Source organism: Ovis aries, chromosome 20 (genome assembly GCF_016772045.2).
Source record: "Ovis aries strain OAR_USU_Benz2616 breed Rambouillet chromosome 20, ARS-UI_Ramb_v3.0, whole genome shotgun sequence".
Classification (NCBI taxonomy): domain Eukaryota; kingdom Metazoa; phylum Chordata; class Mammalia; order Artiodactyla; family Bovidae; genus Ovis; species Ovis aries.
The window spans coordinates 50,439,541-50,458,872 of record NC_056073.1 but is presented as its reverse complement, the minus strand read 5'-3'; the positions used below and the strand labels follow the sequence as shown (position 1 = coordinate 50,458,872).

Here is a 19,332-nt window from a genome sequence, read left to right as displayed (position 1 = left end):
GTGGCTACAGGGCTGCTCTGGTACAGCGTATGTGCAGGCTGATGTTTCAGAAATTCCAGGTGGATGTGATTAAGGAATTCACAACGTGTCACCTGTTATCACAATTACTACACTGCAAAGCTAATGGGACCTGTAATTAAACCTCAGTGAGAAGCCCAGATTTCTTAGTCTGTTCATGACTAAGCCCTTTAATTCTCTGATTTGGGAAGTCTGAGAATGAGAACAAATCTAAATAAACAGCCAGAGGCAGGCGGGTGGACTCACACACCAAGAGCACATCTCTCATATTGTACGCCGTAGGTTACTTTTTCAGGGTAAATTCATTAGCCACGGAAAAACATAATACACACAAAAATGTAAACTAGTAAGAAGGAAACCAATCAAAATGGGTTTTAGTCCAAATATTAGCTGAGATTGAGATCAGGAGCGTTTCTAGCATTGACGGAATGAAAGGTTCAGAACTTTTATTTTGGCAAATAAAATTTGCCCCCCCCCCATTTCACCCCATTAAAAAACACCAAACTATGCTGGATAAAATATGACAATTCACTGAATTTCAAAGCTTAGTCTGCACACACCGCCTGGGTTACAGGTGGGCCCCGAGGGGTCAGGCTGGGATTGGGTGGGACACTACCTGAGGCCCTGGAAAGAGCTTCAGCTCTGATCTCCAACTGGAGGCAAAGGGTGAGGCTTCCACAGAGGCCCCGGGAGCCAGGCCACACGGCCTGGGAGTCACTCTTAATTCCGTCACTTTTATCAGTCATACCCGACTCTGTGCAACACTATGGACCACAGCTGGCCAGGCTCCTCTGTCCCTGGGAGTCTCCAGGCAAGAACACTGGTGTGGTACCATTTCCTCTTCCAGGGCATCTTCCCGACCCAGGGACTGAACCAGTGTCTCCCGCACTGCAGGCACATTCTTCACTGCTGAGCCACTGGTGAGGGTAATCATGCATCTTTCACGAGCAAAAGTGCCAACAGAGTCCCCAGCTGCAACAGGCTGGAGGTGATAAAGTCAGTTTCCTCTCAGCTTTAACTCCGCTAGTTTGCTCGATTGCTTCGAATAGCTCCCAGGGTCTCTTTTCAGAGAAGACAGGTCTGTTTATAATTTTGGACTAGAAAGGCTGGGCATATTCCCATCTGTACCAATTTTCCTTCTCATCCTACCTTTTCGAATCTTTCTTCTGGCATACTTTCCTTTCTTCTTAAAATGCACTCTTTAGAATTTCCTTTAAAGTGGAGAACTGTCTGGCTTGATTCTGAGAGTCCTCACGACCCCAAGTTGAAGGTTGCTCCTCTCAGCAGCAGGGCACTAACACACAGCCTCCGGCTCTGGTTTGTCCTGGATGAGGGTGTGGCAGCGTGAGCGCCCTTCCCCTTTCTCCTCTGGGGAGACTAACGAAGCCCTCTCCCTCTTCAGCCCCTGGAGTCCAGGCGTCCAGACGCAGCTTCTGCTCGGCGCATGCAGAGCCGTCCCGTGTCTGTGCGACCCATGGGCCTCCGCATGCACGGCCCCCTCTTGACTCTATTTTCTTCTTTCTGTTCCCTTCTGGGAAAGAACGCTAGACCTTCCCAGGTCACCTTGCAACCTCTTCACCTCTTTTAAAATAATTTCCCTCCTCCTGCCCTTCCCTGCAATATGCAGCTGACTTCCGTAGAGCCGTGTCATTCTGCTCAGTGTCTGGTATTTAAGCCAAGCGTTTAATTCTGTTTACATAATCTTTTATATCTAAAGTTCTCTCTGCTGCTTTTGCAGATCTACCTGGGTATTTTTCATATTCTGATTTTGTTTCTTTCTTTTTTTATGAATTTTCATTTTATGATGTTTCAACTTACGGTTTTCCACTTAAACACACCCTGGAGTTCTATATTCTCATTTAACAGTCCTCATACTTAGAATTCGCCAGTGACTGATCTCGTCTCCTCTGCAGACTCTGACTTGCTTGCTTCCTGGCTCGCTTGGTGGCACCCCCAGTTCTCAGTGAGCGAAGATCTGCTGGAAGCCGGGGAACACGTCTGACAAGCACAGTCGCCTCCAGGGAGGGTCTGCTTGCTTCTGGTCGAGGGCGCACAGAGGCACTGCCCTGCCACCTCCCCTCACCTTCCCCAGCCCCAGGGGCACAGGATTCAGTCCCCACTGCCATGGGAAGGCCCAGACTGAGGCCCCCCAGAGGTTGGGTGGTGAGAGGCCTCCTGGGTCACCACATCCCCATGGATGGGCGGAACCAGCGGGCAGTTTGCTGTCCCTCACGGCCCCCCGCCTGCCAGCAGGCAGGGCTGCCGGAAAGACCAGACAGACCTGAAGGGAGAAAGCTGCTGCTCTGCACACCTGGGCGAACGCGAGCAACTACACCATGCTGGACACACACAGCTTCACTTTACACATTCAGAAAATTTTGATTTTACTGTTTTATTCTGTATGGAGTATGTCTGTACATTGACTACATGTACATAAAAAATATGTAAAAACCTGAAACGGGTCTATCTTGCTCACGCTATTTTTCTGGCTCAAATACACTTATCTGTAATGATTTTTTCACGCACAAGCAAACTCATGAAATTCAAGAGGACTCTGTTTTTCTGGGCCTTCCCCTCCTGCCAGGCCTCACCTCCCGTGAGGCCGGATAACCAGGACCCACTGAGAAGCTGGGGAGCAGGACACGCAGACTCGGAGGGGAGCCCGAGCCAGATCCCAAATCCCTGGCCTGTGCCCATGCTTGACCCTCGCGTACGTGTGTGTGGGCTTCCAAGCCCTTGTTCTATTAAACTTTCTAATCTCATCTCACAAAGCACCCACATAACACCCCCGAGTCAAACACCTTCAAGACAAAACTTGAAGGAAAAGGAGAACTGACGAAATTTGCAAAGCGCACACCTTGGATTGCCAGCATTGAACTGTAAGACATGAAGACAGCACACTCAGCAAAGATTAAAGAACTAGATCATCTGTTGAAATACATTCTCTCCCACAGTGCATCACGCCAACAAACCTTTTTAAAATGCCCCAGTGGACAGCACAGGGAGGCTGAGCAGCTCTAAGGGAAGAGCGCCGGGGGCACCCTCGCTCACGGGACAAAGTCACCTCTTCTCTGGCCGAGCACTTGCCGAGGGCCCTGCAGCTCTGAGTGTGGGGGACTGGAGCGGGCCGCCTGCCCGTGCCTGGGGCCGTGTGAGCGCACACACACAAACCCGTGTGAGCCGCCCCTGTCGGCACCAGGCAACAGGAGAAGCAACCACGGTGCCTCCAATAAAATTCCACCCTGCTGCCCGGCACTGCATCCAAACGCTCTTGATTGAGAGGCTTTTTGGAATTAGATAAAGCACAGAGGCAGCTTGGATGACGTCCTTCAGCAAACAGAAATCGCTCCAATGTTCCTTGAACCCCTGGCGACCTCTGCCGAGCCCACGTCCCACCCCGCAGGGATCCCGGCCGCCCCACCGGGCAAGGCCCGGGCCGGGCGCGGTGCAGACGGGGTGGAGAAAGAGGAGACGCGGGAAGGTCACGGCCAGCGGCGCAGACCGCGGAGATCAGAGGGCCCCGTACCTCCTGTGCCGTGAGCCCGGCCAAGAGCAACAGCATAGGACTGCGGGGACCCGGCGGACAAGAGGCCCATTCACGGCATGAGCCACCACCTCCAGGCAGCTAGTCATAAACGGGGGCTGAAGAGAGAGGCGCAGGCTGCTCTGCTGTTTGTTCCAGTGCTCGCTGCCCTTCCCGGGGAGCCAGCTCCTCACGTGCCTGCGTGCTCACCCTCCTGCCCTGGGCTGTCCTGGGCACTCAACCCTCGGGGCGGCTGCCCCGGACACACAGTGTTCTCAGGAGGAAGCCCGCCTGCGAGCCACACAGGGACTTGCACGCCGTCCTTTGAAACCCGCTCTTTGTACTGAAATGATTTGTTAACATTAAAAGACGACTCCTCTCCTATAGACCTGGGTCACGTCCTGGCTGCACCCAGGACGGGGCACGTGGTGCGTCAGGAAGGCGGTGCCTCTCCCTGGCCAGGCTCGCTCACAACCGCGGAGGCTCAGGTCCTTCATCTTCCGTCTCAGCTCAGAGCCGTCCTGACCGCTGAGAAGCAGAGCACGGCCACTTCATGGAAATTTCACGTTCAAGGTAACTTTAAAAAGCCAGCATCTGCTTATAGGCATTCTGGTGCAGAGACTGCAAAGTGAGAAAACCTCCCAAAGGCTTTGCTTCAAGCCCTTCATCTGATGGGCAACAGAAACAAGACAAAGGTCCACACGTGGAGGCCACGCGTGCCCTTGCAGGGTCATCTCCCTCCATGCTTGGGATCCAGTTCCTGCACAGAACAGCGAGCAAACGCGGGCCCCAGCAAGCAGCACAGTGGAAGTGACATCTCTGCACTGCAGGCTGGGCACAAGCCGCGGGGCAGGTGCCGTCCACTCCCACGGGCACAGCCCCACCACTGCTCAGCGCCCATTCCAGGAACCAAGTTCACGTTCACGACCATCGAGCTTCATTAACCGGCAGTATGTGCCTGCATCGTTCGCTAGAGGGGCACTTTGGGTCACTTTTTCACAGATGGTGCACTATTAACAGCTCATGACTGTGCCGAGCCCAGAAGCTTGTTGTTCAGTCACTAAGTCACACCTGATCCTGTGACCCTACGGACAGCAGCCCGCCAGGCTCCTCTGTCCTTCACTATCTCCCAAAGTTTGCTCAGATTCAAGTCCATTGAGTCGGTGGGCCCAGCAGAGTAGATGATACTTGTTATTAAGGATATTTTCAGTCACTGCCTGATTTTCTTTCTTACAAGAAGACGCCGTGTCTGCAGGCTTAGGAAACACTTCAGCTGCATCGTCCACCAGGCCCTCCTGTGAGCACCATCCCAAGGCCGTGCGCGTGGCCTCACATCCACGCTGAGGTTCGCAACTACGTTTAGCCCATCTTCCTCCAACAGAAACCTCACATCTCCTCTGAGGATTGCCTCCCTCTCCTTTACGAGGTTTGCTTCTTTTGCACAAATCCATTGTTAGGGTTTTAAGAGGGACCTGGGGCCAGGCTGAGACGTTTCCTGTGGACTTTACCGCAGCCTCCTCAACATCTTGTGGGCACAGGAGCTTCCCCTTTCCCACTGGTAAGATGATGTTGAACACCCACCTTCCTCACGGCCAGGAAGTGCTCTCTGCGGTCGGACTGTGGTCGCACTTCCTCGATTGCGGCCGCTATGGGCTACTTATCCTTCCGCACATCCTCTTTGGTGCCTTTTCAGACACCCCGAACTTACTAGACATTCAGCAAGTGTTACTGCAATGATACGCCTATTCTGGCCGGAGAAGGCAATGGCAACCCACTCCACTCTTCTTGCCTGGAATATCCCATGGGCGGAGGAGCCTGGTGGGCTGCAGTCCATGGGGTCGCTAACAGTCGGCACAACTGAGCGACTTCACTTTCACTTTTCACTTCCATGCATTGGAGAAGGAAATGGCAACCCACTCCACTCTTCTTGCCTGGAGAATCCCAGGGATGGGGGAGCCTAGTGGGCTGCCGTCTATGGGGTCGCACAGAGTCGGACACGACTGAAGCGACTTAGCAGCAGCAGCAGCAGCCTATTCTGGCAGAAATAAGCCTTCTTCAACATTAACTTTGGCCCACTCTGGGAATTTTGATGTGACCCATCATTCGGGTCCATGCAGACCACGAATGTCTGTGTAACACCTGGAAGTGTTCATTCAGCCAGGGCTGTAGGAAGATGGCAAAGGGTCTGCTGAGAGGTTGAGCCTAAGCTCTAACTTCCTGAATGGACCCAGGACTGGAAGCCCAGGGGTCCATCAACCGATAACTACCAAGATCAGAGAAGCAGTTGGGCTGACTTCCACTGACCCAGTGGGAAATGTTGAATATTCTCAAAGCCTCCTGTCTGGAGCTCTCATCGTCCTGGCATTGACCAGCTTGAGGGAGGAGCCACGGGCACCACACCCTGGCCCAGAGCTCAGCTGGCCCCAAAGCTCCAGGGGCAGCACGTCCTCCCCGAGGACGGTGCCCCCACGCATGTCGCGGAGAGGCCCCTCCCCAGTTCCTGGCATCAGAATGGAGCCCCACGGGAGTGCTCTCAGGTCCTCAGGCCCCAGACTCACAGGTTCCTTCCTGTTTTAAAAGCCCGAAGCCGTTGCCACCGTCACTCCTCCCGGGTCAGACCGGCTGTCACTTTCACGCATTGCCTCGGCTCTGAGCGAGGAGCGACGCCAGCCCCGCACCGCGTCTGCGCGTGGGCTAAGCCTGCACCGCGTGCCGCGCGTGGGCGAGACTCTGACCAACCGGAAAGGACGTCAGCGGCTCAGGCAAAGCCCCCAGCGCGCCTCACCCTCACGCCTGGGCCGCAGCCTCCTGAGCCGAGCTGTGCTCCGGGCTCTCTGCCACGCCCCTCACAGGCGGGTAGGCGCCAGCTGCCACGATGCTTCGGGACTGCAGACGCCCGGGCCAGAGGCTGCCATCGAGCCCCGAGTCGTCCTCGGCTAGCTGCACGCAAGGCTCCGCTTCCTCCGGCTGCTTACTGCGGCTCCTTCCCCACCTTCCTTTTCTTTCCTTACCACCAGTATTTTCTACAGAAAGTTTTCCTCCGCAAAGGACGAGCTTAGGAGAGCGGCATGGCTTTAGAGCCTTTCTCTAGAAGAGTCGTTTCTGCTCAGAGTTCGGTCCCTAACTGAGCTCTGGGAATCGAAAGCAAACAGGAAGCGCAGCACACTCCCCACCGCTACGTGGTGTCCTGTGTTCCGTAAATTACTGACACTTCACCACATCTCGCCTACCCTAATCACCCCTGAACAAGGTCTGAGAGCCGAGCTCCTCTAACTTACTCAGGAAAGACACGCCACCTCTCCCTTCGTGAGTCTCCCCCATTCCCTCGTGATTACTGCATTTGAATGTGAGCTGGCCACAGACGGCCGTCACTTCTCCAGAGCACCGTCAGCAGGGGTGATGGAACCCTGCGCTAATGACCCTACTTACAGGACTTCCTGCCAAGGTCACAGTCCCTTAAGGGAAGACAGTCATCATCCCATTTCACAGGTGAGGAAACTGAGGCTCAGAGAGATGCCAGGACTTGCCAAAGTTGCTCCTGCCGTAAGTGGAGGAGGCTGGCTTGGGTCTAAGCAGCTGATGGCTCCTGCGTCCTCCCCTGAAACCAAGCCAATGAAAAAGGGGAGCCAAGCCCTACAGTAAACAGGAAGAAGGAAGCTTTGGCTCAAACTAAAGTTTGGGGAAAATGCCATTTGAAAAAAAGTTTGCAATGTATAATAAAATTTAAATAATAATTGTACTTTTTTTCCCTTAGTATCACCAAAATGTATAGCAGGCTTTTTTTTTTTTCTGGTTTGTAATTTCTTTGACAAAACATTTTGCACTTCACAGGATCATTAATGAAAATATGTGAACCATTTTTAAAAATACTTAAAGGTTTCATTAATTTTCCCAAGGGTCTCACACAGGCCTTTGGTGTTTATCCATAATCCTTCCATATTCATCATCATCTGTTCTTGGCTTCCCTAATTCAAACATTCGCTGGCTTAACTTCCAGAATCTCACTTGCAAATGGCTTTTCCTGTGGTTCCAGCGATTCTCCAGGAGCGCCTCGATCTCTTCTTTCTGCAACGCACGGACGCCTGGGCGGCCACTCTAAGCCATCTGTAAACATCACGATCCCTTCTGGGTTCAGCTCTAACACACCTCTGGCTGGCAGCCCCGCGGGATGTGCACTGTTCAGGCTGCGGCCGCTCCCTCAGATGGGGTCGGGGGGAGGGGGGTGTCCCGAGTCCAGCCTCCAGGACTCAGCAAGGAAGCACAGGAAGAGGGAAGAGAAGCGAGGGGGAGGGGGGCGCACACGGGCTCCCAGCGCCCCAGCCGCGCTCCTCCGTGTCACACCTGCGCCCCGCTGCTCCCCTGCGCGGCCCCCACAGGTGCGCAGCACACCGTCGGCGCAAGACAGCCTGAGCTGGACGTGGTCCCCGACACGGAAGAGGACCGAGGGCTGCCTGAGTCCCTGCCACGCGGCCCCGGCCCGTGCCTGGCTCTGTGCGGCCTGCGGCCCCGCGGACGCTGCCAGCTTACAGGTGGAGCCGCGCTATGTGAGACCCAACGGTCGTCACTTTGGTTTCACAAGTCAGTGCCACAGAAATCTCACACACACACACACACACACACACACACACAAAATCAGTGCTAATCCCAGAAGTGTCCCCTCAGGGGGTGAGAAGGGACTTGACTTTCCTGAGTGGTAAGAGCCACTCGCTAAGACCAAGCCTCACTTCAGGAGTCCTTCGGGGGCTTCGCTGGCGGCTCGGCGATGCCTGCCAGTGCAGGAGACACGGGTTCAGCCCCTGGCCCTGAAGATCCCACGCGCCGCGGGGCAGCTGGGCCCGTGCACCACGGAGTCGGGGCTCGTGCTCCGGAGCCTGCGGACTGCAGCTGCCGAGACCCGAGCACCCTGGAGCCCGCACCACGGCCAGAGCAGCCCCGCAGGGAGAGGCGCGCGCACCGCAGCTACAGAAGCGCGCACGCGGCCCCGAGCCCGCACAGCCGGAAGTAAAGAAAGGAACGGATAACTTTCTACAGTCTGAAAAAGAAAACTCAGTCCAGCATCCGACCAGTTACACCTCGTCTTCTGCAGAAAAGGACAGGCAGACAGCTCTGTGGCGTCCAGGTGTCCCAGTCCGCAGGGGTGACAGGGGCCCGGAGGACATCAGTTCCTGCCCAGGCAGAGGCCACCAGGAGCCCGGTGGGGCCACGGCGAGCAGCCAGCGACCTCATCGCGAAGGCAGGCAGAATGGGTCTGTGTTGAGCCTGCAGGACTGGGCTGGGCCCTCGTGTGGGCTTACTGCCTGGATTTCACAACAGGTGGCTGCACTGTCTTCAGTAATTCAGGCTGTGATGCTCACCCAAAACCACAGAGCACTCTTAATATACAGCAATACAAATACATAGTTGGCCCATGTGATACTGGTTTCCATGTTTCTCAGTATGCCTATAGCACTGCAATTTAAATTTACCAGCCAGATTGACAAAATACTAACACGTCATTTTTTTAAAAATTACCTTATTTACAAATAGACATCCACATACAGAAAGGGGAGTGCTTTCTGCCCATCAGGATTAAATACAAGCCAGTTCCAACTATTTGATGTATACCGTGCATCCTCTTATCCCCTAGAGCATCAAGCAGCTGTGAGTTTGAATCATTTTGGAGGAAAGCTCTCATACTTGGGGAGCCTCTACAGAAACGTTCCTGTGGTCCTGCGCCCTGAGGGATGGCCCAGGGCATGGATCCACAGTTCACTCCCAAAGGAAAGCTGTGCTCTTGCTCTGATCCACAAGGACCGATAAAAAATGCTCACGTACTTCAGAGGCAGAGGGAGGGCACTGGATCCACCTGGGACGAGGGCTGTGGACAGTGGGCCCCTATGAAGTGAGAGCTCATCCCCAGCTGATCAGAAGGGCCGTGAAGAAACTCCTCTGGTCTCAGGCTTCCCCGACTCAGGCCTGACCTCCAGGAGACCTAAGGCCTAAACAGTTTCACAGGGAACTATTTAAATCAGATTTCTTTTCTCCTGCGTTTAGGTGAACATTTGCTAAACTCTGGGAAGGATTTATGACAAAGCAAAAGTGCTCCATTAAGGAAAGAAGATGCTGGTCTTAGAGATGGCGCTCGTGCAGATCTGGTGACAGCCTCTGGGGCCGTCACTCTCAGTATGGCTGACACTCGCCTGGGGGACCCACGCCCGTGGGGCACCTGTGCTTGTGGGCTGTTTAGGAGCTTCCCTGCCCACAGCCAAGGTGCTGGCAGCAAGCACCCAGCACCCCTCCCTCCAGGGGTGAGAACCAAAAACGGCTTCAGGTGAATCACATGTCCTCTGGGGGCAGGTCACATTCTCCCCACCTCGCTCCCCATCCCAGTGGAGAAACCTCTAGTCTGGAGGGTTAATCTTACATTTACAGCAATGAATAAAGAACAATGTTTGGAAAACTAAAGGGGAAAACTGTCCAAAATTTTACTATGATTTGAGTAGTTACTTCTCGCAATTATAGTTTTTAAAAATCTGAAGATTAACTTATGTTAATATAGTTAGACATTTTAAGAAGCAAAATACTTGGCAAAAAAAAACAAAAAAGCTCAAGTCTAAACCTTAAAACCACAAGTTCATGAACCTTCCAGAGTCTCCCAGTCAGGTGAATACTGTGTTTAGACTGATATATATGATTTCTTACGAAGCCCGTGTTTAGAGGAATGTGCTATAGCATCTAAAGAAGCCTCCACTCCTAAGCGGTCGCTGGACACCATGCATTTGCGGAGTCGACCTGCTAATCATGGGTGTATTTACGGCGCTTCACCACTGCGCACTGTCGCATGGGGTTGTAATGCATTTTGTATGAGCTCTGCTTTTCCTCCCGGCCAGCTCCTGGTGATACTCAAGGTCAGATTTTTACTTTGAATCACATTTGTATATTACTGTCATAAAACTAATGTTTCATTATGATCATTTCTGCTAAACATCTGAAAGGCACACTGCATTTAACCAGAAGAGTTCACATCTTTCACCAAAGATAGGAGGCATTGCTTCATTCCATTTTGAAGCCCAGCTCTGCTTCTGGGGGTGACCTGCTCCAATGCCAACCCCAAAGCATCACCACATGCGATTTCTACAGATACAAGCAACGTGTAGGTTGACCCTCCATCCCCAGGGCTGTGCCAGCCTTGTGTTGACATCAGTCAGTGCCGAGACCGTGAGCATCTCACCCTCATGCCACTTCAGCTTCTTCAGTGATGAGACAAACGGGAAGAAAAGCCTGCACTCCTCCTCCTCCTGGACTCCGAGTGCCTCTGGGGAGAGCACACACAGGTGGGTGGCCACTGCTCACCCCCTAAAAGCTCTTTCAGAGACAGTATTGCCTCATGGGCCACTATGTACTTTTAAATTAAGAAATCTTAAAAATCCGAAGTGTGTATGAATGACCACATACACAGAAAGAAATGTGTAAGTTTAACAAGTCTGTCAAAATATCTCTACAAGTATCTTTAGAGTATTAAATGAACATGTCAGCTGCAGCAAAAACAGCTTGTGAGTACAATGACCTTCCTAGTGGGCTTGTTTTCAATGTTCTAATCCACAGACTAGTCTCGTATTTTATCATGATAACCAATATATTTGAAAAGAAGCTACTTTCTTTTCACAAGCTACTTTAAAGTAATTTTAAAATTTCTCAGCATTTTTTACATAGTCTAATTTCTATAGTTAACAGCTCCGTGACATCAGTCTCTGATTCGCTTTCCAAAGAAAGAGCAACAAAAACAAAAAGATTCTTTGCACGTGACATTTTCCTCGCAGAAATGTAATAGTTCCAGACAATAAGCACAGCCTTCCGTTTCCTAACGAGGGAACATATAAGCCCGTATCTTCAGAAGTAAGGTGGCACCCCTGCCACGGGCGTGGCAAACAGAACCCCACGTGCATTCACGCACACGTAGAAATACTAAGTAAAATAGACGACACGCTCGTTTCGAGAAACAAAAGAAGTAAAAGGGTTTCAGGTGCAAGTCCAGTTTTGTGGCATTTCTCCACGAAGTGAAGCAGCTCTCGTTTTAACTTAAAGAGGACAGTCTGTGTGTACTTCACAGGCTGAGTGCGATGAGTGGGAGCAGCGTGCTGGCGTCTGAACGTCGCTGCGTGATGCGAGCACACGGGACGCGCGCCGCCCCTTCCGGCAGACAGCGCTGGACTCTAGACTGTCACTTGCTGTTAATGTGCTGCAAACGTTACTCAAGGGCCTCCGCTTTCTTAAAAGCAAACCTGAAGGATGAGCCATGCAGCACCTCTGAAGAGCGAGCAGGGGGCTGGCGGGCAAACAGGCCCGCCTCTGATCACCGGCGTCTCCACCAGATCGGGGACCCCGAGCTACAACCCCACCCACCTCCAAAGCTACTGTGAGCTCACCACATGACCAAGTACATACGCGTCCTTCCAGAGAACCACCAGGACCGCGAGGGAGAGAGGACACACGGTGCAGGCGAGGCCAGCAGCCGCGTGCCCAGCAGGACCGGCTGGGAGCAGCCCGGCCGCCAGGTCGCCCGCGGGCCTCTCGGCGCCCAGCTGACAGCATGCTGCAGGCATCCCGCTGCAGGCGGGTTAACCACTGACTCAACGCGATTCATGTTTGTTGGAAGCCCTTCTATAAAGCTGCCTTGTGGCCTCGGGAGAAGCCCACACCACACACAGTTGGATGTGTCTTACTGTTGAGGCCTCAGCTGTTCCCGAGGGTGGAAGGTGGCGGAACAGCAGATGTCTTCTTCAAGGGTCAGACAGTCAACCCTCGGGGCTCTGCAGGCCCCAGGCCTCCACTGTGGACACAGCCGCCGATAATGTGCGGGTCCTGGGCACGGCCGGGCTCCCGTGACCCTTCACTTCCAAACACAAGCAGGTGGGCAGGACTGGACGCACCAGCCAGAGCTGGCCAACCTCTGGTCCAGAATATCTCTAGATGAAAAACACCTCTTCCATACTTCTTAAAAGTCAGAGATTCTCATGGAATGTATGCAAGCACTCAAAAAGGGCCTTGTCAATTAGCTTCTGTTAGAGAACAAGCAAAAAGCAGCCTTCGTGTCAGCTCCACTTAACGGGGCCTGACACTTAGCTTCACCACTTCAGTGACGAAACCAAAGTGGCCCAGAGGTGACAGGGCAGAAGGGCTGAGGGACACACACACGCTCGGCTGCTTAAGAGAACGAACGCAAGGCACCAGCGCATCGCAGGCGACTGAGCTACCGGCACTTAACGAGGGCTCTGCGTGTTCCCCAAGGGGCATCACAGAGAACCTTCTAAATCACTTCCTACCAAGGACCGCACACAAAATAAGTCCAGCACAGGAACGGAGCCAAGGCTCTTCCACAGCTACAAACGGAGCTCAGCCTTCAGAAAGTGAGCCACCGTGTCGCACACCTGAAACTGACGTGACATTTAGCAAATGTGTGACAGCAGGCAGGCGCCGTTTCAGACGCTGAAGACGAAAGACTGTGACACACTCCCTACCAGGAAGGAATTCTCAGTCTGCTAGAGAATCTCAAAAACTAACAATTAACTGCGACAGAACAACAGCAGTATTATCAGCTTGATTTAAGGTGAAGATTGATTTCCAAGTTTCAGGAAATGCTGTGGGTATTAACTATTAGATATCTTATCAAGTAAGTATCACATCATTTTCACACATACCACTATTTTAATCATTTTCCATTGTTCGGTTATATGGATGAAACAGAAAGTGAGATGCCACAGGCTTTCAGAACAAAGCAAGGCGGTGCGCGCCGCAGGCCCGCCTCTGCCCGCGGCGAGCGGGCCACTGTGCACGCAGCGCCACCTCTGCGCTGAGGCGGGGGCCCCTGGGCCGCTTCTGCAGGAGAGTCAGCCGAGGCCTGAGGGTGGGGCTGGAGCCCGGGGAGAAAGGGGCTGCTCTCCCCATAACCTCCCTCCACTGTTTACTTTTCTTTAAACAAAAGAGAAGTATATTATTTTCCGCTTTGATTGGCATTTCTCTAATAATTGGTGATGGTGAACATCTTTGCATGAGCCCATTAACTATCTGTATGTCTTCTCTGGAGGAATGTCGGTTTAGATCATGTGCCCCTTTTCTGACTGGAGACTGTTTGTTTGGTTCATGCTGAGCCGTGTGAGTTCCCTGCATATTTTCAGATTCATCCCCTGTCTGCTGCATCGTTTGAAACATTTTCTCCCATCCTGCACGTTGTCTTTTCATTTTGTTTACGGCTTCCTTTGCTGCGCAAAATGTTTTAAGTTTAATTAGGTTTTGTTTGGTATCACCACACCAGTCAGACTGGCCATCACCAAAAAGTCTGCAAACAATAAATGCTGCATGGGTATGAAGGAAAGGGACCCCCCTATACTGCTGGTGGGGATGTAAACTGGTGCAGTCATTGCGGAGAATAGTACGGAGGTTCCTTAACACAGCAGCTCCAACCCTTTGGCCGCCAGGGACCAGTTTCATGAAGACAATGTTTCCATGGACTGGGGGTGGGAGAGGCGGCTTCAGGACGACTCACATGCGTGATGTATTGTGCACTTCATTCCCATTACTGCATCAGCTCCACCTCAGATCATCAGGCATCATTACATCCCTGAGGCTAGACACCCCTGCATTACAACACTACCAACAGAGCTACCACATTAGTTAGCAGTCCTACTCGCAGACACATACCTGGAGGAAAGCCAAGGTCAGAAAAGACACGCGCGCCCCAGCGCTCAGGGCAGCGCTGCGCACAGCAGCCAGGGCGTGAAGGGGCATAGACGCCACGCGGAAGACGGGGAAAGGCCACGCGGCAGGCGGGTGCGACGAGCGCTGCTCAGCTGAGAGGAAGGCGGAGCGGTGCCCGCTGCAGCACCACAGGTGCACCCGGGGATGGGCACACCGAGTGAAGGCGAGGACAACGCCAGGCGACCCCACTCGCGTGCAGAGTCTGCGGATGCCACACAGGAGCTCACCCGCAGGACGGAAACAGACCCGCAGGCGCAGGACACAGACTGAGGCGCCCAACGGAGAAGGGCTGCGGGAGGGATGAGTTGTGAACCTGGGAGTGACACATATGCCCCATTACACCAAGAACGGACAGACGAGAGGGACCTCCTACACAGCACAGGGGACTCTGCCCACTTTGTAATAACTTATACGGGAAAAGAATCTGGGCGTGTGTGTGAATCTGTGTGCATACACATATATATATTCAGTTACATTATATATAAATCACTTAACTGCACGCCTGAAACTGACAGCATTATGAACCAACCATACCTGAGTAAAAAAATAAAACCATTTTAAAAATAAACATTCCTTTTAAAAAGAAAAGTTTTTAACAGTTGCTGACATCAATGAAGACAAATGGCTCTCACTAGGAAGAGCACAGAGGACTGAGGGGGGTTCCCATTTAAAAATGTAAATCGGTGTACTCTACAGCTGAGAATGTTTTTCCCTATCCTAACCTGCTGCTGCCACTGCCAGGTCACTGCAGTCGTGTCCGACTCTGTGTGACCCCAGAGACGGCAGCCCACCAGGCTCCCCCGTCCCTGGCATTCACCCTAACCTATCCCCAAACAACTGAGTTTCCTTTTTTTGCCAGTGGAAAAGTTGAGGGGGGAATCACAGAAGACAAGATGCACTGACACGTTTGTGCCTGGGAGGCCGGACGGTCGGTCCCCAGCACCCCAACCCAGTCAGAGGCAGGGACGGCCAGGCGCCCCCTCTCCCGGCTGCTCGGGGCGCCCCACAGCGTGGCGCTGAGCCTGCTCACCGGCTCTCCTGTTAGCGTCAGAGGCGGCCGCCAGGCTCTGATGCTCCAGCAGTCCACTGTGGGACGTTTTAACTGAAGCAATTATAAAATTAAAATGTATTGCCACTAAACACACCAGTACAAATGTCACTTTAATCTTTCCCCATGACTTGCTGGTTTAATTATGTGGCTATACAGTCACATAAAAATTCACTGACCAGGTTATAAGCATCACTAATTGTTGGGCACGGAACGACCTGCAACACTGGCTTCTCATTCGTTTTCAAGCTAAAAGCCTGAATGACAGTGAAATTTAATAAAACTTCTTAGAACTAGATTAAACAGATGACTTTCACTTTATCGGTGCACATGTTTTGTTAAAGGTTTCTCATGCTTTAGTAAACCAGAAATAATGAAGGGAGTACACACTTTCTTATTTAAAACCTAATATTTGGAAGAGGAGAGTTGGCATGTTGCTCACAGTCTCAAAGACAACCACAAAAAGGCAACAACCCAAGACAAATATGATTTTCTGAAAAAGAAAATAAAGATTCTAAATACAAGCAGTGATTTCAAATGTACCTTCAGACACACTCTAGAAGCACAGAAATGTCTGGGTGCTTGTTAAATGGAAGGCAAAGAAGGAATATTGAGTACAGAACTGATTCCGAGTGAGAAAGGGGAGACTCCACAGGTGGAGGCTCCAGAGCGACAGCCACACGGGAAGAAGCCCCGGCTCCCGCCTGGCCCCTCGTACTCCAAGGACACCTCCTGACTCCTGGGTTCAAACACGCGTGGTGAGCGCTTCCGATGGGAATGGTAAACCTGGGACACTGCTCAGCTCCATGCTGAACAAAACCCCTATCAAAGCTAGTAGGCAATCAAGGCTGGATTCCCACGTCTTCATCGACTGCTTCTGACACTCGCATCACTAAAAACAGATGTGAAGCGGCCCCCAGTCTGCACAGCACATGTGTAGAACCCGTGCACACACACACACACACACACACACACACACGCACGCACGCACGCACGCACGCACGTCCCTGCCTGGAGCCAGGGGCTCTCCTCCCATCAGCACCTGTACTGACCTCTCCGGGGGCTCTCGTGGTTGAAGAGGATGCCGTTCACTGCAAACAGGTTGTACGCCTCCCGGAAGTTCACCACAATCCAGTAGGCGTAGAGCTTTGCTGCCCCTGTTGGAATAAATTTTTAAAAGCAAATCAAAGACAGTGTCTTACTGTAAAACAGATTTTCACTCAGACAAGTAACAACTTGCAAAATTTACAGTTCACAATGTCTCAAGATAGGGAGAAAACGAATCAAAAGCCAAGGACAAAATAAAGGCTCCTTTGCCACGAAACAGGAAATACTTCAGAGATCCTTCCTTCTGTAACAGCCACAACCCATGCCTTCACAACCTACCTCAACTGTAGCGTGCGCAGCACAGCAAACTGACCTTTCCTAGGCCTCATCCCCTTTTTCTTTAAGGAAGTAGTAAGTGAAAAACCCGAATCTTGGTATTCTAGCTGCTTTAAATTTCATCACTAAAGTCTTCTGTGAACACTTTTTAGGCACGAAAGATTTGTCTCTTTTAGGGTTTCCCTGCTGGCTCAGATGGCAAAGAATTTGCCTGCAAAGCAGGAGATCAATTCGATCCCTGGGTTGGGATGACCCCCCCTAGAGAAGGGAATGGTAACCCACTCCAGTATCCTTGCCTGGAGAATCCCATGGACAGAGGAGCCTGGCGGGCCACAGTCCATGGGGTCTCCAAGAGTCAGACAAGACTGAGCAACTAACACTTTCACTTAAAGGTTTGAGCTCAGGAGAATTTAAACTGGGAAATGGAATAAACACCAGACATATCACTTCAGCACGACCCACAACTCTCCAGCACCAAGAATCTTGCAGGAAGCCACTTCCCTCTCACAGCGCTCTGTCCGGAGGGTGCGGTGACACGGCGATTCCACCCAGAGGCAGAGGCGGCAGGAGTCCCCGCCTGCGCACAGGCGTCTGGCCGGCAAGCCACGCCCCTCGGCCCGTCTGCCCGGCCACCCCCGGGGTGTCGCCAGCCCCCCGGGCAGGACAGGGCCGTGCCTTCTCACCGTAAGGGGAGCGCGGGTAGAAAGGCGTGGTCTCCTTCTGAGGTATCTCCTGCACCTTCCCATAGAGCTCGCTCGTCGAGGCTTGGTAGAACCGCACCGAGTTGATAAGGCCACAGGTCTTCACCGCGTCCAGGAGCCGCAAGGTGCCCACGCCATCCACGTCGGCCGTGTACTCCGCCAGGTCGAATGAGATCTGGAAACAGCAGGCGCCAACGCGGCCACATTAGCGCAGACCAGCAGCGAAGACCCTCAGAGGCGACGGGCTGCAACTGCTACTTGGAAGGGTTCTATTCGTGGGAAAATATTATTTTCCAGCAGCAGAGTAAGAGTGTGGATGTCATCTGTTTCTAACGTCAGGTGGATGAAAAAATACCTTAAGAAAGCGGCATCAATTACCGGTGGAAACACAGGGAACTCCTCAGCCACACGCACCACCTGCTGACTCCAGGCTCAGGTCCCTGGGGCTGGGCTTCTCAAAACGCAAGCCTCTGCCCCACAGAATCATCAGGGTGCCTGGGTGTCCCCCCAAAATTCAGCTGGAACCAATCTATGGGTGGGGGGTGGCTAGGAACCCACATTTTCAATGACACAATTTTTATGCACAGATTAAGTTTGGGAACATGTGATTAGAACACAGTTGATTGTTAAAAGAACTCTTATCTTCTATTTTTAATTAAGCTACAAGCACGACTTTTTAGCACCTTATATACATAATGATACAGGCGTCCCAGGTGGCTCAGTGGTAAAGAACCTTCTTGCCAATGCAGGAGATGAGGGTTCAGTCCCTGGGTCGGGAAGATCCCCTGGAGAAGGAAATGGCAGCCCACTCCAGTGTTCTTGCCTGGAGGATCCCAAGGACAGAGGAGCCTGGTGGGCTACAGTCCACGGGGTCGCAGAGTCAGTCATGATTTAATAACGAAACAAGAACACACATATCTTTCAATTATAAGGACACGAATACAGCAAGAGGCCACGCACGCCGAGCGGACGGGCTTCGAAGCAGAGGTCAGGGGTCACTCAGTGCTCTGCAGCTCTCCCCTGTTTCATTTAAACATAAATGTGACCGACGCGCTTTTTTCTTCAATTAACTGTAAGTATAATAAGTAAATTAACCTAATATCAAAATCTCCTAAACTAGTAAAAACCATCGTCCGAAAACCACTGTCCTTGCATACTCACAGGCACACACACCCAGGCAGGCGTGCACGCGGTCAGCCTCGCGCTACACACGGCTGCCCCGGCCCAGGGGCCTGCCCTGCCCTCCTCTCCGCCCACAAAGCCCAGAGGCCTGCACCTCCATCCACCCAGCCTTCACTCACTGTCCAGCTTCTCCATTAAAACGAGGCTCCTGAGGGCAGAGTTTCCTTGTGTTAAGCAGGAGCCCTGGGCCTGAAACATGGCTTGGGCCAGTGTTTGGTGGATGAATGAAGACAGCACGTGAACCACTGAGATTTAAATGTCGAACACAGAAATATCAAATAAAACTACAAAGACTACGAAAAAACATGGGCTACCAGAAGACGGAAGAAGGTTGGTAACCTAACCTTACGGAAACAGGTACAATTAACACGAAACTCTGTCAATTTCAAAACTTCGGCGCAACAGTTACGACAAAGGCTGCACAAAGATGCAGAGCTCGGGGCAGAGGACCGCCCGAAAGGCTGCACAAAGATGCAGAGCTCGGGGCAGAGGACCGCCTGAGCCTGCAGTCGGGAAGCAGGTGCAGGAGGAGCGGGAGAGCCAAGGAAGACCTCGCCCCCCCGACACGCTCGCCGCCCCCGACACGCTCACCGCCAGGCCCATCAGGACAGTGGCAGGGCCGCCGGGACCCAGGGCGCTTAAAGTCAAAGGAAAATAGGAAACTTAAGTTCAAATATAGAGCAGATTGCTCTGATCAACATTCAAAGATATAAACACGTATCCCAGAATTATCCTCATTCAGA

At 52.3% G+C, this 19,332-nt stretch overlaps 1 protein-coding gene across 5 annotated transcripts in view; it reads right to left on the bottom strand.

Annotated features, from left to right (window-relative positions):
- The window catches only part of GMDS (GDP-mannose 4,6-dehydratase), a 419,605-nt gene that overhangs the window by 222,680 nt on the left and 177,593 nt on the right, over positions 1-19,332 (bottom strand). For all 5 annotated transcript variants that reach the window (XM_027958723.3, XM_042237513.2, XM_042237510.2 and 2 more), the window contains exons 5-6: positions 17,390-17,582; positions 16,376-16,480 (exon numbers count right to left, since the gene is read on the bottom strand). In XM_027958723.3, coding sequence (XP_027814524.1) covers positions 16,376-16,480; positions 17,390-17,582 — 298 coding nt within the window. The remainder of the gene's footprint in view (positions 1-16,375; positions 16,481-17,389; positions 17,583-19,332) is intronic.